Source organism: Nilaparvata lugens, chromosome 4, assembly GCF_014356525.2.
Source record: "Nilaparvata lugens isolate BPH chromosome 4, ASM1435652v1, whole genome shotgun sequence".
In the NCBI taxonomy this organism is placed as follows: domain Eukaryota; kingdom Metazoa; phylum Arthropoda; class Insecta; order Hemiptera; family Delphacidae; genus Nilaparvata; species Nilaparvata lugens.
In genome coordinates, this window is record NC_052507.1 from 18103352 (window position 1) to 18120229 (window position 16878).

Consider the following 16878-nt stretch of genomic DNA (forward strand, 5'->3'; position numbering starts at 1 on the left):
AGAAATAAATCCCGCAATGTAGGCTAATAACGTGTATTGTTGAAATATATAGTACGGTAATGTTAAAAATTTTCTTAATATGATGAAATTCCATTTGTTATTATTCAAGTAATACTATAATCAAAGCAACACACCATTATCTATGATTGAGCTAGGATCAAAGGATACGGGTCCATTGAGGGGAAAGAGTATTCGGGAAGGTTTTGAGAAATCCATTTTTTTCATAAATCGCAATAGAGCAACGAATCTTATCAAGTAGCAGAGTGGCCGAGAGTGTAGCCGTAGAAGAAAGCTGTTCTATTTCCCAGGGGGTCCTGTATCCTTTGCAAGTGCTATTCAATACCGTTTATCAATATCTTTATTCTTCTGACCTGACTATCATAATTTTACTCTTGGCTCTCATATAAAGAGCTTGTATTCTCTAAAGATTTTAAACCCCTCTCCGCTTCGAAAAGCTAATGGTTTCAACATTATCAGATGAAGGTTTTCTCATATTGCATACTGAACCATATTTCGTATACAAACACAATTCGGATTAGTTTTTCAATTCCATATCAATCAATCTGATCCATAATTATCTGATAATAATTGTAAGCTTTTCATTTCTTACAATTTATATAAAACTACTGAACTCGGCAATGGAAAATTCTCAATTCAAATTCTATGAATAGGCTTTCGAATTTCTCATGGAATGGAAAATTCAAGCGCATAAAATACTTTTTCTGTAAATCTATAACATATCTTTTTCTGTAATCTATAACATAATAAAGGAAAGAACTGGCTAATACACGTAAGTAATAGGAAATCCACGAATGACTCATAATCACGTCTGAACTACAGGACTGATTGACTTGAAATTTTGCATGAATATAGATTCTTTTTTCACCGAGGATGGTGAAAGGCCGATTTTGTTGATTTTTCATGGAGCAAATGAGACTTTATTCTCGTTTATTTTACAAAATTGTCAGGAAAGGTGCATTAATAATATTACGTAGATGATAACTTCACAAATTCCGTATTCCATACAAATATGATAAAATCATATTTTCCATATATTCTTTGAAGATAGAAGTTATCAACTTTTATAATTTCGATGCTAAAGTGGTGAGCAGAAACTTTGATACATGATAGTCCTGTATCGTATCCGAGTAGTTTTCAAATTTATTAGTTCATGAATTGATAATAAATACTGCCACGCTAAAAGCTCGTGGCTGGAAGGAAAAAACAGGCAAGCTTTCAAGCTCAACTGACTTTTTCATATTAAAACGTTACTGGGAGCTGGTGTATTTTCATCAGTAGAGTATTAATTCTCCTCTTCAGTATTTTCATTTCAGTATCATCAGCTAGCTCTCTTGAAAAACCTCAGTCAGTAAGTAAGTAGTACAACACGTTTTCCATTCAAGTTCATTAAGAGGCACTGTGCTGTGAGTGTCAATAACATGCTTGCACAAAACGCTCACATTATTATATTTCACAGCATGAAATTGAAGTAGATTTTATGATATCAAAATTATTTTTCCATCCAAATACATTGAGGACTACTGATTTTTACAAATAAGATATCATCATCACTTCTCTTCCTCTATCAATTTTGATCTACCTAATCATCAACCGGTAACCTAGCTTCAATTTATAATAATGCCAATCCAATAATTATATAAATAAATAAACAAACCAACGAATAGAAATTACCTTATGAATCAATTGATGGCGAATAAATATAATAAACGAGTGAGAGATTGAATGAGTCAATGAGACCTCAGCTCCTGTGACTATGGTATAGCCTACAGTTACTATACAGAAATATACTACAGTAACTGTAGTACTCGTATTATAGCCTAGTACATCATGTCATGTTATGTTTCATTGTTGAAATGTGTCTAATTTCATAGTTAATTCAGTGTTTGTGTGTGTTTATTCAAGTGTACTCCAGCTTATGGTTTATTTAGCCCTGAAGGTTATTACATTTTGTATGATTCTTCACATTCATTATATCATTTTTCGATAAATTCTTCCGTTTTGAAACGATCCATTTCTCAACGCTGGATTAGTCTAATGACAAAGACTCTTGGAATGCGTTTTGAAATTTCCGAAAATCTCTCAATTTGATTAATTATGATATATGATTGGAATGATTAGTGAAGTACTCACCCTGCGGAAGTACCTAGCGGTTGAGTGAGGAGAGGAGAGAGATCGACTCGAGCGCCGATAGAGCAGCTTGAACTCCTCGACCGGAGAGAGGCTGTGCACAGTCCACGCTATCGTGTAGCGATCCTTGAAGCGGCTCTCCGGCTGCGACGTGAATACCACTCTGTGCGGCTTGCCTGCAATAGCAAATCCACCAAATATTTCATATCGTCAGTTAACAATTTTATCCAGAGTTTATGATCAGCTGATCCAGGATCCAAGAGAGGGCTGAAGAAGCATCCATCAAATACTCAACAATATAATATAGTGCTGCAAACTACATCAATATAATCATAGAGAAAAAATAGCATAAATAGATATCCTATGGTATAGGTGGTTTATGTTCCAATTAATTTTGAGCCGATTTTCTGTTAACTCAAGCTGATTACTGTTGACTACTGTCTTTGCCGGGTGAGAATGTAAGAACGGCACAGTATGAGAGACTATCAGCGTCATACACCTTCACGAAAAATAAGTACTAGGACTATCATTGTAAATTGGAGCATGAACGCCCGGTAGCATGGGATATATTCTTTTGATTTCTATGCTATAACGCCATGCATTGGATACTATCACAGAGAAGATACTATTTTATCTCTGATTATCAAGTATCAACATAGTGAGAGCATAGGCAATGCTTATGTTTACTCTTTTAAATTTTTCCAATGCTTATTATTTGGTGTTACTTATTGTTGTTTGTTAATTTTTTTCAGAAAGCAATACTTTCCTTACCTATGGTAATAGGGCAAGGAAAGTAATAACCAATGCTAGCAGGCTTGTGACAAGCCCAGACCACTACAACACCCCGATCAGCTAACCATTGTTCAACTTTGTCCAAGTGGGAGGGAAATGATTGTTTTGTCAATTTATATTTGTTTCTAGCAAAAAAAAAAAAAAGAATCAGAATCAATTGGTTCACAATTTATTCTCAAATAGTGACTGATCCGTAAGAATTTACTACAGTGATAATCATCTTTCTTTCATGACTTTCAAAACATCATCTTGTGTTTCCCAAGTGCTAAGGAAATATCTAGGCTCTTCTAACAAAGACATTTCTTCGCAGATAAGTTGCCGAAGTTCATAATCCGAAACAAGAAACTCGGGTGTGGTCTGCGGTGTATAAGTTTATGTAAGCTCCATTACACAGTTCGAATTTGCTCGTGGAGCTTTGTGAAGGGATGCTAGATAAGGCAGCCATCCAGCCACCTGCTAAGCAGCTTCAAGCTACTTCAAAAGCTATTCAATGCAATTTCTGCGAGCAGGTGAGTGAATTAACGGATGCATTAATTTCGCCCGCGCCAACTTCGCTGCTATAATATCTCTAGGAATAGAGAAATGGGTGCGGATAATGCGCTCAACTCAAATTGAATATTTGGACGGCAATCTGTACAGTTTCGATAAGGAGATTTCGTTCTCGCCAAGTTTAGTCTCAGCCGAGCAGAACAACGCTGACTCTCCCTCGGCCATGGAAGAAGTTCACCTCCTGTAATGCTTGTTTGTTTGGAGACTATTCCAAAATTCGACAGTAGAATATGCATGGACTTGAAAATGGAAACCAATAAACTCTACGTTCAGATTTGTGGAATTATGTGCAACATTGAATAGTACAGATTATTTACTTTAAAAGCCTCCACAGTGCCTGCAGAATTTCACAGAAACAGGAATTAATTTCAAATGCCCCAGGGAACAGTTGAAAAAGCCACAGTTACTAGTGCTGTTTCAAAACAAGATGATAATCAATTTGATAATATGAAAGGGAATCACGTCGATAACTCTGAGGCTCACTGTTTCAACTATAATATTGAAAATAGTGACAAGTCACAGTGATTTGCTCGAAGCGAATAGGGCGTCTACTTCAAGTTTGAAATTCTCAAATCCAAATTATGATTTTGGTGACTTTTCATTGATTTTCCCCACTTGCAATATATATCATCCTGAATTAGAGAAGAATAACAACGTATTTCTGTAGAGGGATTAATACAGCTATGAGATCGAGGAGATAATCTTACTTATAAAAAATATACTTTCATTTGTTAGAATTGAGAGTCTCAAAATAGGAAAGTCTTAAAGTAGTTCCTCTTTTAGCCACAGAAACTGTTCCATGAATTATTCATGCTAACAACATGAAATAACTATTATAGTTGATAAATGATGAATGAAAGCAACGACATTTATGTTGAAGACAAACCTGACTCTCAATAATCATTATTCTAAAACTCGGAACTGAAAACTAATCACCTACTGTATTTCGATTATAACAACAAACATGTCATTGTTACCTGCAGGTTTTCGTCTATTCAAACTGCAGTTTCTGATGTGATTTCAAATACCAAGAAACTCTGAATATAATTATAATTATATGAGGAGAATTTTCACTGAAAATCCTGAAAATATAATTTTCAAGCCTACAATTTGCAGTTTCTGAGAAAAGTAATTTGAGAAATTAATTTCCTGTTCGGAAAATTGTATTGCCCAGAGCTAGGATTTTCGATTGTTGAAATGTGGTGATTTGTGATGTAGGGACTTGTTAGTTAGTCAGGATTTATCTTCAATAAGCCGGCAGCGTCCCTAGCTCATTTGAAAACAGCGAACAGGACTCATTTCCTATTCCAAGAAATCTGTCATTTGGATCTAGTTTGTCTAAAAGGTCATTCATGGACCCTAATTTATTCGTTTCAACACTGTTCTGATTCAACTACTGCTTCCAATTGCAGATCATTTGGCTAATATGGGAAGTTATACTGAATGTTGCATCAATAGGGAAACCATACTGAATGTTGCATCCGTTGAATGAATGCTGAATGTTCAATAGGGAAACCACATGTTAATGCTGTCACAATGTAGGCTACTATTCAAGGTTTTCAGTGATGAATAAATCGTTATTTATTAGTTCAATTCTCGAAAACGCTGACATTCAAAATTTGAGACAGCATGTGCTGTGCTCTTGTAAAAGATATCACTAAACACAGCCTATTATAGTTCTTCGCTTATAATTATTGCGGAATTTACAGCGATCGATTACCAAATTTCAGGAGGATTCTAAAATTTGGCTACAATGTCTTTTATTACATGATGTAACATATTAAAATTCGATAAGCAAGCAAAATCGCTAATTAAAAGAATTTTATAGGTCTGGAGCAAAACAGCTATTCTATTATCGCCAAATGCGATAACAACAAATGAAAGATTAGATAATAACGGGTACCATGGCTAAAATTAGAACAGCCAAATAGAAAAGAATTTTATTTGCTATTTATTATATTATATAAAGTATTGGAAATTTTGAGGTTAGGCTTATATACCTACACTGATCGGCGACCCAATAATCGATCAAGCCGTATAATGTGAAATCTAGCCAGACACCTTGGCAAAAAATTTGTTGTAAACAAATAGTATTCAACTAGAGGATTTTGGAAAGCACATGGCTACTAGTTATAGAGGGAAAAACAACTTATAACATTTAAAAATATTTATTATCTGTAATGAGCATGAACAAATACACCAAAGTAAATAAATAAAATATTAAGGAAGTAGGATAGTCATAGGCGCATGGATACAGCAGTGAATTTGCATGAGCCAATCAAATTACAGTAATCGATGGGCGGCAATAGAGAGCCGATTCAAATGTATATATAAATATTTTTATAAATGATAAGAATTTATAAATTATCACTACTCAGTTTATGTATCGGATATGGTCTGAGTAATTATAAAATGTTATACCTAAGATATAGGTAATAATTTAGTAGATTGGCACGGACTATTTGATCCTTTTAATAGCGTATTAGTGAAATATTTAAATATATGTAAATTTGCAAGTCGGAAATAGAATTGTAGAAAATAAGGGTAGGACTTCCCCACTTGGTGGCCAGACGCCACCATGAAACGACACTAAATTTTATAGAGCTCAATTCCCTTTGTTAATTTGTACATTTGAAAGACTTAAGATATAAATTCATTAATTAATTTTATATAAGGCTTAGTGATGCTGTATTAAAGCGTAAGTCATTAGTTATTTTTTTATTCCCTTGGAGAGGACGACTTCAGCCACCAAAAATCCAGGACGACCAGGAAATTCGGATCGCCACCATCGTCTTGTGAAAATTCAGCACGTGAGTGATAAATTATCGAAATATAAAAGTTAGGGCGCCCTCAGTGCTTCGAGTGGAACAAATATAAAAAGCTAGCTCGTCGAAAAGGTTATAAATATAAAAATTATTACAAAACTTGCGCAAGTCTTAGAAGGTACAAGAAACATTTATTACTAGCTAAATGAATTATATCAAATGCATATGTCTAAGGATGCACAGATTAGAGAAATATTTAAATTTAATATTATAATGAATAAATGCTCACTCAATCATTAATTTTATTAGCGAATTATAAGATATAAATGTAGCTCTTGTTCACTGGATGAATTAATTTATCTGATTCCACCAGAGGCCGAACCTTAAGCCCTGAGAAATATACTGAGATCTATACATATTATTATATTTGAGATTTATGATTTATCAGTTGATTATTTTATTATTTTTGGAAAGAAGATATATATTGGGATTTTTAAAATGACAAGCAGCAGCAAGTCGATACCTGAGCTGCATGAAAAGAAATGCATACGATTAATGATTTGAAAGCACATGGTAACGTTTCGTGTTAAAGAACTGAAAACTAGTGAGCTGATCTGTGATATTTTATATTTGATATATTGTTCTTATTTTTGTTATCTTTGCTTGTTGCTCTATATTTCTGCATTTGTTTGGTCGTTGATATTTTCTTGTACAATATATGTATCAAATTTTTTATGGTGTATCCTTTATTTATTTCTCCACTTCCATGCATGACCAATCTCATATTTATTCATCGAGCTATCAGTATTGAAATATTAAGAAAATTACCATCCGACTTTATTCTTCACCGAATAAGTTGGTTTAGTCAGCGATATATTGCATTGATAATCAAATCTTTGGAAATAATACGTTCCAGAGATTTATATAAATTGTCCAAGAGCAGTGAACTGCGGGAGCTCCTGAGCGAGCCTATAAGAACTTTGTCTAAGTTGTATTCTAAGAACCACAACCAGAGTCATATAATTTTGTACTCATGCTTTACCGACTGCAGCCAAGCCAGGCAAACCGTTATTCAAAAAAATAACGTGACAATGAACGGAAAAGTATTGAAAATTATTGGGACGAGCAGTCCAGAAAAACTACTTGCTCATTCATGATTCATGGTATAAGTAATTGAATGACTCCATTCATGATGTGACGGTTGAAGGCCTCCTGTCCTGTTTGAGAACAGGATGCATCAAAACTTATCTCTTGGTTTTGAAATTTATACTTCGCACTAGTAAATAAGTTACAACTATAGGTTCCCACTACTTTACTTCAGAATCACCCATTTCCATTCCCCAAACCCACTTTCTTATGCAAATAGATTGAGAGGCTCAGAGGAATGTATCCATGAATCCCTTACCTGATAGCTCGATAGTCCCCTTGGCTTTGCCCATGCGGTTTTCGGCTACACATGTGTAGAGTCCGAAGTCGGATGATCTGACGTGATGCAGCATCAGCCAATATTGGTGGCCTGTACTTCTGGTCTCCGACCGCTCTGTCGGTGTCAACGGCTTTGTTTCTCGGTACCATGTCACCTGAAACATTGGAAAAGTGACAAATTTCGACGAAATTTAATCATATTTGTTACAATATATTTTTCTATGGAAAGTTACCATTTTTCATAACACAACTAGTTTCGAGCAGTTTATGCCATTTTTAAGTGACAAAAATATTATTGAGTGATTTATAAATTATTTTGAAATCATTTACTCAGATACACCTCAAGTTACATAGTATTTTCTCACTGATGATCCGATCTTAATTCTTTTTATCAACTGTAAAGTTACCAAAACCAAAACCTATAGTTAGGTCCACATCATTTAGACAGCACCTGATTAACATCGGTGTTGCTATTCTTGTCTCTCATTAGACATAGTTATCCTCTCCAGATATAAAGTCGTCAGCTACGGTATCTACTATAGAAGGCAGAGTAACACAGAGGGTAGCACAGAGAATCGGCAACGCTTTTGCCCTATTTTCTTTCACTGACTTCATGTCAAAGAAAAAATCTGGTGCACTCACACAACTTCCCTTGCCGTTATGATCACCCTGTTTTTAACAACATTTTCACCATTTTAGCCGCCATCTTGAATTTTATTTGATCGAAATTGTTCGTGTCGGATCCTTATAGTGTAAGGACCTTAAGTTTCAAATTTCAAGTCATTCCGTTGAATGGGAGATGAGATATTATTGTGTACACAGACGCACATACACTCAAACACACACACATATGCAGACCAATACCCAAAAACCACTTTTTTGCACTTTTTTTGAGGACCTTGAAATGTATATAGACTTGGAAATTGGGGTACCTTAAGAAGTATAGAAGTATAAGCAATACTTTCCTTACCTATGGTAATAGGGCAAGGAAAGTAATGTCTATTCGTTCACGTGGACCTCAATTTTGATTTGAAAGTTGAAATTTCAATTTTATAGTTTAAAGTTGAACTTTATAAAGTTTCTCCAAAACATATGCCTTCCCAAAAATATTGGTTTGAAGTTGTGACTTCATTTTACATAATATAATTTTTGTGAAAAGGTCTCGGAATTGCTACTCTAGTATCTACTTATCAGCTACATAATATATAGTGAATAGTTTTGAGTTTACGGCTCAATTATTCTTAGTAGATACTAGAAACTTCAAATTTTTGTTGCCGGTGTTATCCATTACGAACTTTCAAATCAAAAATCTCAATTTAATACTTGTTTGTTCCTGATAAAGTGTGTTGTAAATTGGAGAGCCTTCCCTTACTATTCCATGTGGATATCCGATACAAAACTTGTGAGCAATCCATGAGTTGATTCGAATTTTGGTAGAGGTGCTGTTAGGAAGGTTATTGGAGTTTTGTCGAGTGTGTGATCGGAATATAAACGACAGAGAAGACACGTTTGAAGAGTAAGACGGACACAATCTCTATCCGGCTGCAGCCATCAAAGGCGGCCAGAGACCTTTGGTCAGGAGGTTCACGTTCTCGGAAGTAGTAAGCCATATCCGTGTCACTAACAGTGCTTCCGATAAAAGGATAAGGGATGAGAAATCCGCCAATGCCTGCGGTGGATTCCAAAGTGCCACTGCCACCTAATTCTCTCTTCATCGCTCTTTTTCCTTCTTCTTCCTTCTCCGTTCGTCGTTTGCTGGGAATCGCGTGAGCTGGGAAATAAATTCGGTCAAAGAGCATTGGAAAGGGTGCGAAAAGACGGCACAAAGAAGAAAAATGCTAGAGCACCGATCAGAAAGGCAGTGAACACGCATAATAAGTTGATTTGCCGCCATTGTGCAGTCAAAGCGCGCGAATTTGGAACGCTGCCGATTGTTGGCTGCGAAAGGCTCACTCGTTCATTGCTCAACCTCAAGTTGCCCTACTCACCCGCCTGATACGTGGCCGGAATATCGGCGTCTAATTGCATTTTTCTCTCTTTTGTAGAACTGAAAACAGCTTAATGTCCGTCTCTCAATATCCGGGCAACCGCTCAGCAGCCACACATGCCTATTGATAGGTTTCTAAATATAATTTGTTATTTATTCATCCAATTTCTATTACTTTTTACACGTGGGGATTGTAAACATGACAAACTTTGAACACGATGTACTGGGATCCCGAATAGCTGAGAATAGGCCGATATCCTCAGTAAATTAATTAACTTGTATGCCATATTCCGAGTTAATCCAAATGATTTACGTTTCCATGAGTAACGTGGAAGAAGGACTAATAATACATTGAAAAAGGACATGATGTACTGCCACCAGTTGATTATAATTATTGTCAACACATCACCTTGAAGAACTATAGGAAAATGCAATTACATTTTGTTCAATTATGATGAATGAGGAGTGGGGAAGATCACATCCCTGTGTGGAGATCAAAGAAATCCAAACCAGTGAACATCCCTGCATGAAAACTTTATATTGATTACTGTTATTAATAGAAATGATGAAAAATACAACTTATTCATAGGTCAAATAAATGATTTCCCATAAGAGATAATCAATGCTACTATAAAGATAAATAATTACTCATACTAGACGGTGAACTCATTAGAGAATCGAATTCACTCGCTTTCTCACAACTTCCTTGATGCATGATATGCAAACTACTAAACACTAACTACAATGTCTCCACACCAATTGGCACAGTAGATACATTGCGAGTACAGCATTATGAAGACGTGATCTGCGATCCTCGTTTGTAGGCAAACAAAAGTCACAGCTGACTGCGTCGATCGATATTCAATTAGTACGAGAACAGTATCAATTAGTCGTTTGGGAGGCAGACACAGGAGAGGATAGAATTTGTGCTTTGATCAAAGCGACGGCAACGACGACACAGCGTCGCCAATATCGCGCGTCCGACATAGTCGAGGTTCGCGAGTAGTTGTAGTGCTTTGTTATTGCGAAAGTGACGCGATCCTGGTGGATGAGACGCTAAGATGCTAAGCACTTCATGTCGTCTGCGTTTAACGCATCCGAGATATTGTGATGGTAATGGAATTGCTTGCCAACACTTCCCTCTTCCTCACTCCAGTTGTAATCCCAAGCGTCACTCTACTGTGTTGCGGTCGGAGCTCATCGACAGGTTCAGGTTAACTGTTCAATGCACTGTTCTATCGGTGAGATAGGAACAATTTGATCAATAAAGTATGTTATCTTTTCAGAAAATTGTTGGAAAAATGTATAATATCAGTTTCAAACACTAACTGACTAATGAAGTGAAGCTATAAGCATAATACGCTATTTGTGAAAGTGAATATTTTTATTCCTTCGACGTCAAACATATTATCTTTTGAGAGAATATCTGGAAAAATATGATTGTATAATATCTGGTTCAAACACTGACTGACTGACTGACTGGATTAATTGAAGCAATTAGCACAATAGCTATCTATTTGTGAAATCAGATAGAAGTTAGTACTTCTGTCGTTGTTCATCTTTGTTCATCTATAATATTCTTTTTTCATCTTAAGAGATCTTCCCTCATCTCTGGTGGAAGTGAACATTTTTACTCCTTTGGCGTCAAACATATTGAATTGATGTCCATTGCTTTGGATCAAAATAATATATATTCGTACTTGGTTTATCACTTTTCACTAATCCTTCTAGTTCTGCACTTTTCACTAACCCTTTATTTTAAAAAATCTTCACAATTTAGTGAATAGATCAACGCATATTGTCTCGATATGATCAGAACTCATATGATAAAAACGCTCAAATGAAAAATGCAGGCGAGCGAAGCGAGCCAGCTGATCTCATTCTTGGACGATCCAGTCGGGGGTCCAGGGGCGGAGCCCCCTGGCTAGACGGATATGGCGAGCGAAGCGAGCCTGATGGCTAGTTATACATATATCATCTTATATCTATCATACATGAAGTGAGAATCACTTAATAATAATGGTAATAATAATAACAATAATAATCACAATTATTGTGATTCAATACTCTTTTTCTCACTATTGCATTTCGACATTGCAGAACGACAGAGAGTTGATCAGCGGTTTAGATTTCATGAGGAATATCTCCTTAGTACAATACTTTGAACAATCACTTCGCATTTCCTCTATTCAAATGGAATAGGAGAAACTTGACAGTGACTGGATCTAGAGAAGTATACATAATATACAATATTTTTGAGGAAAGATCATATACTCCCCTATAGGTGACAAATTTCTTTATTCACTGATCTCAATAGAAATGAAGACGATCTTAAAGATTGGGAGTTTTATTCTCTATTTTATTCTATAAAACTATGAGCTATGCTTCTACCCCTAATATCTGTACAGGGGCTCCTTCCTGATCCTCATAGTCTCTGCAATACTATCTTGTTTGACAGAATTATATACATATATTATGTACGACAATATAATAGGCTTCATCGCGTATCGACGGTTTGAAAGGGGCGTCACCTCAGGAACGCAATTTCCTCGAAGAAGCAGCCGCCTTGTGTGTACCTTTTACTTCACTACACTTCAATTGAATGAGTTTGGCTTCGCGGTGCATATAAAAGGGGCCTCACAGGCTTTATCGCAAACTTCATCAAAAGTCTATTTCCTCTCTCATAATTCCTGTGGCTGCATCATCTCACATCGATTTACCACACTATGTACCGTTGAAAAAATTAGAGGAAATAACCATACAGGGTTACAAAGGTGAGAAAGAGAAGTGAAAGAGCGAGTAGTGTGCTCATAATCAAATCTGCTATCATTGTTTTGGATGCACTGTCGTCTGTCATGCTAGTCCGCATGAACTGCACATAAATCAGAACCTATTGAGTTTCGACACCGGGATGACCCAGTTTCTAGTTGCAACCATCTCCCAGTATGCATTTGGATCTGCCTGGAGAGTGCCTACATCAACTCAGACTGTATTAGCAATATTACAATGCTGCCGATGAATTCCTAGAATCATGAGTACATAGGAGTGAAAAAAGCGCTTCGTCTACGGCACGGATCCATAGTCAAAAAAAAGTTAACATCATTAGTTTATGATGTTCTTGTGAACCGGTCAATTCAGTCTGCTGTCAATCTAATGTCATCTGATAACGTTCAACGTTGAATAGTCAAGAACTCTGATAACTTCAAAGGGAGATGAGAATTCTGCGTTTCATCATGTACATAGAATTCATCAGCACCCAGATTAAAAGTCAATCTCACCTTTAAGAGCTCACGTGTTTAGCCTCAATCCAGGAAAGTTTAAATTTTCCAACTACATGCTTATACTTATGACATTGGGAAGACCTCCCTCATTAATGACATGCATAAGATGCAAACATCCCTTCGCCCATATTCTGATAAACATCAATTTTTATTGAATACGTATTGTGATTCACACATTAGCAAATATATTAAATATGGAACTGAAGATCGCGAATACGATCGAACCAAGAGCTGAAGAGCTGCGTGAACTGTACCAGAAATATCAAATTGTTGAAGAGATAAAACTGAGGTGTTTGCGTTGGCTGGGACATGTTGAAAGGATGAGTGACTCAAGAGTTGTAAGAAAGGTCTTCAGAAACAACGTAGGAGGGTGAAGGCTGAGAGGACGTCCGAGAAAGTGTTGGCTGGAGGATGTGGAGGACGACATTAGGAAGCTGGGTGTCAGGGAATGGAGACGTAAGGCTGCCCATAGAGACGAATGGAGAGGCTTTTTGAAGGAGGTCAAGGCTCTGAATAAGCTGTATCGCCAAGGAGTAAGTGAGTAAGTAAAGAACTGAAGTGTCATTTAGAGAGGATGTGAAGAATTTTTTTTTTATACACATTGTAACGTTTGTACCAAAATTAGATTTTCAATAGTTAACTATAATTTAAATTCCGTAATTTGAATAATTATAATCGAATTTTGTCAGTTTATAATTCATAAAAGATTTATACTTTTGTATTTTGTTTTGCAAGTTGGCAAAACTGCTGTTGAACAGCTGAACTATTACGCTGGATTCACTTCTGAATGCTTTGTCACTGACTACTAGGCTACATTGGATTTTTGCATTGTCTGACTTAAAATTTAAGAAATGGTTTCTTCCTTTCGTTCTGTATTTAATTATCTTCCAACATGATTTAATATTGCCAAAATAGGTTTCGGCCTTTTTACTTTTAATGTTTTGATTGAGTCTTTTTTTAACCCAGATGGGTAAGTTTAAAACCTTTTTCTAAATTTGTAGATCCTGAATTAGCTTGTAGACTTTTATCACTTTCTCATTTTCTTGAAAATTCATCTATATTATTTCTAAAATCTTGTTATATTTCTTTATATTCTGATCTTTATTCCGAATTCATTTAATATATTTTATTCTCATTAACTAAAGTCAAATTTATGAAACATTATAATTTTTCCACTATGACTAGACCTAACCTGTTCTACTGTCCAATGACCTAATCCTCAATTATTTAATTTTTTAATATTTTACATCTGTTCTTTCTTACTTTTATATTGTCTCTAAATTCATTTTATTCTCTGGAAATCTCGTACTCAATTTAATATGTATCTTTTCTGTATTTGTTACCTACTGATTTTACAATCTCAACAAAGCTATCTTGTTTTAACAAGTAATAAGTTTGTATGTAGAATTATCAGATTGCTATTTGTCCATATAGATTTTTTTATTTATGTTAAATATGATTAAATTGAGGATATCTTGAAACACAGCCTGCTTGTATAACAAATCTAACTACTGGAACATGGAATTTGAGTAAACTGGACTAAACATCATGAAGACACAACACAGTCAAGTATTATATATTTCTTCTAAATTCCGGTAAGCTGCATCATCAAATTTCTACATTCTCTTCAACTACATATTCTCTTCTCTTCGCAAATTAATAACTTGGAAATCTTTCAAAACGCCGAGTGAAATATTAAAGGGGTAGCTACTTTCTAAATTCATGAACTCTAAATTTAAATCGATATCAATCTTTTGTAATTCTGTACTTTGTGACAATCATAGTTTCTTCTCAATTTTCATATTTGTTTAGAGGAATATATATTATTTTCTTGACTCTCTCAAATTTCGAATTTTCTTAACCTGATTTCTGTCATGATATTGAGCTGCTGACATGATCCGCCGACTCTGGGGTTCATTGCATTCTTTCTCTTGTTTGCAAGTAGTTTATTATTAAACTGGTTGTAACACGTTTAATGTTAATGTTTTGTGTAATGTTTTTGGAAGCAATCTGTAACTATAGTCGGGGCCACGCCTGCCATGCATCGTTTCGATCCCACTCATGTCTGATGTACTGTTGGTACTACTGTTGGTGGTGGTAGGACAGATCACATGATTCTAAACCGTATTCATACGTGATCAGATCTGAGTGAGTTCGGAATGCTGCATGGATAAAATGTGTTTTCTATAATGCAGATTATAATTATTGAGCGTCATAATGTCAAAAAAAATGACATAATGAACAAATTCGGATACAGAGTGAAGTTTGTGATAATTGCTCCAGTAATTTCAACCGCATCAAATCAAGGAGAATCCAAAGAGATGTATTGTGAAACTGTTATGTAAATCCAACAGCCCCAAGCATTGAAGTCTCAAAAGTACAAAAAAGTCTCCCAACAGAGTACAGAATTTCAATCTGTATGCAACCTGATTCAAATGAGAGAAATAGATTGTGTAAATAATTGAGAAAAATGTAAATCAAATTACAAGAATTCTGACAGTCTAAAATTGGAATTGCAAGACTTTATGAATTCAAAGAACAATATGTTCCAGCATGAATGCTAACAACTCTCATCACTTTGTTGTACTAACCACAAATCCAATTCGAACCAATGAAAGAATAGCTCCAATGAAGGCACTAAAGTCTACCATATCGGTTTAATTGAAATTCCATGATAAGAGTTATCAAAATTTTACCAATAAATTTTTGTGGTAGTTTGGTAGTTTATTTATTGGAGCTTTTCAGTTTATCTTTTGATAGTTTGACACCTTGTGAGACCGGACTCCCCGGTATGACGTATGGATCGCCAAAATAGAAATTGGAGTGAGAATAATTGACTTTGTGAATATTTTTCTGACAACTTACAATTGCTGTAGGATATGACTCGACAATACAGGATAGGTTGGCACTGGACCCATCACCAGCATGTATCCAATTACTCGATACATTCACGTCAGGTGCATCTGCAAAAATGATAGAAAAATTTATTGCTACTACAAGGCTATTATGAACAATAATATTATCTCTCTATATGATTGTAATTGGAATTTCTCTTCTCTGATATATCATATGTACATGCATAATAATGTATCATGTATTCAAACTGTGGAGTATTCACTCCGATTTGAAAAAAAGAAAAATATAGTTGATAAGGCTCGGATACACAATCTTATCATTGGTATGTGATGAGATTTATGATTTAAGGCCTTTATTGGTTTTACAATAGTGTAGTATTCATTGTTGAAAAAGTATCAATCAAATATTCGGACTTCAGATTTATAATACACTAATATTTAATCGGAATGGAACTAAGATACAGTACTAATGAGAATAATCAGATTCATTATTCTACAATGAACATTCACCTAACGAGAACGCTTATCTCTAATATTCAATGAGGAAGGCAATCATTGATTGGTCAAATTTAAGGTTGGCTGAGTGATATACCACGTCACAAACGGGGCGACCAATCTGGTGCGAGTATTCTTTTGAACAATTTGTCCTCGCCCACAACCAGCTGTCATTGGCTGATATCATTTTGTCACTCAAAAGACACCATTTTGTTGATTTTGATTACATCATTTTCAAATGTAAGTTTTATTCCGAGATCCGAGACATTGGTCGTTGTCATGAACTAGGTAATCAGTTTGTAATTACAACAAGCGCTCACATTTCAAAATTGATAAATTTTTTGCTTCTGGAACTCAGTATGGAAGGCTAATAAGCAATTGTTTTGTTGAAGTAGGGTTTGATTCAAGTAATGATTCAGTAATAATGAGAATCAAGAGATTGTTATCAGAAGTACACAAATTTGAACATTCGTTCGTGAAGGTATTATTTACAAATATTTCCGATTCCAAGCGATCTCTATTGCGAGCTTTCATGAGTTTGAAACTGGAAAGACCATGTATGCTATTTAAACCCAACAAAA

The 16878-nt window shown here is 35.3% G+C and overlaps 1 protein-coding gene across 1 annotated transcript in view; it reads right to left on the minus strand.

Annotated features, from left to right (window-relative positions):
• LOC111047959 (protein amalgam) overlaps positions 1 to 16878 on the minus strand; it is a 193763-nt gene that overhangs the window by 14226 nt on the left and 162659 nt on the right. Inside the window, exons 6-8 of the mRNA XM_039426833.1 lie at positions 15813 to 15910; positions 7660 to 7834; positions 2152 to 2324 (exon numbers count right to left, since the gene is read on the minus strand). Of these exons, the coding sequence (XP_039282767.1) occupies positions 2152 to 2324; positions 7660 to 7834; positions 15813 to 15910 (446 nt within the window). The remainder of the gene's footprint in view (positions 1 to 2151; positions 2325 to 7659; positions 7835 to 15812; positions 15911 to 16878) is intronic.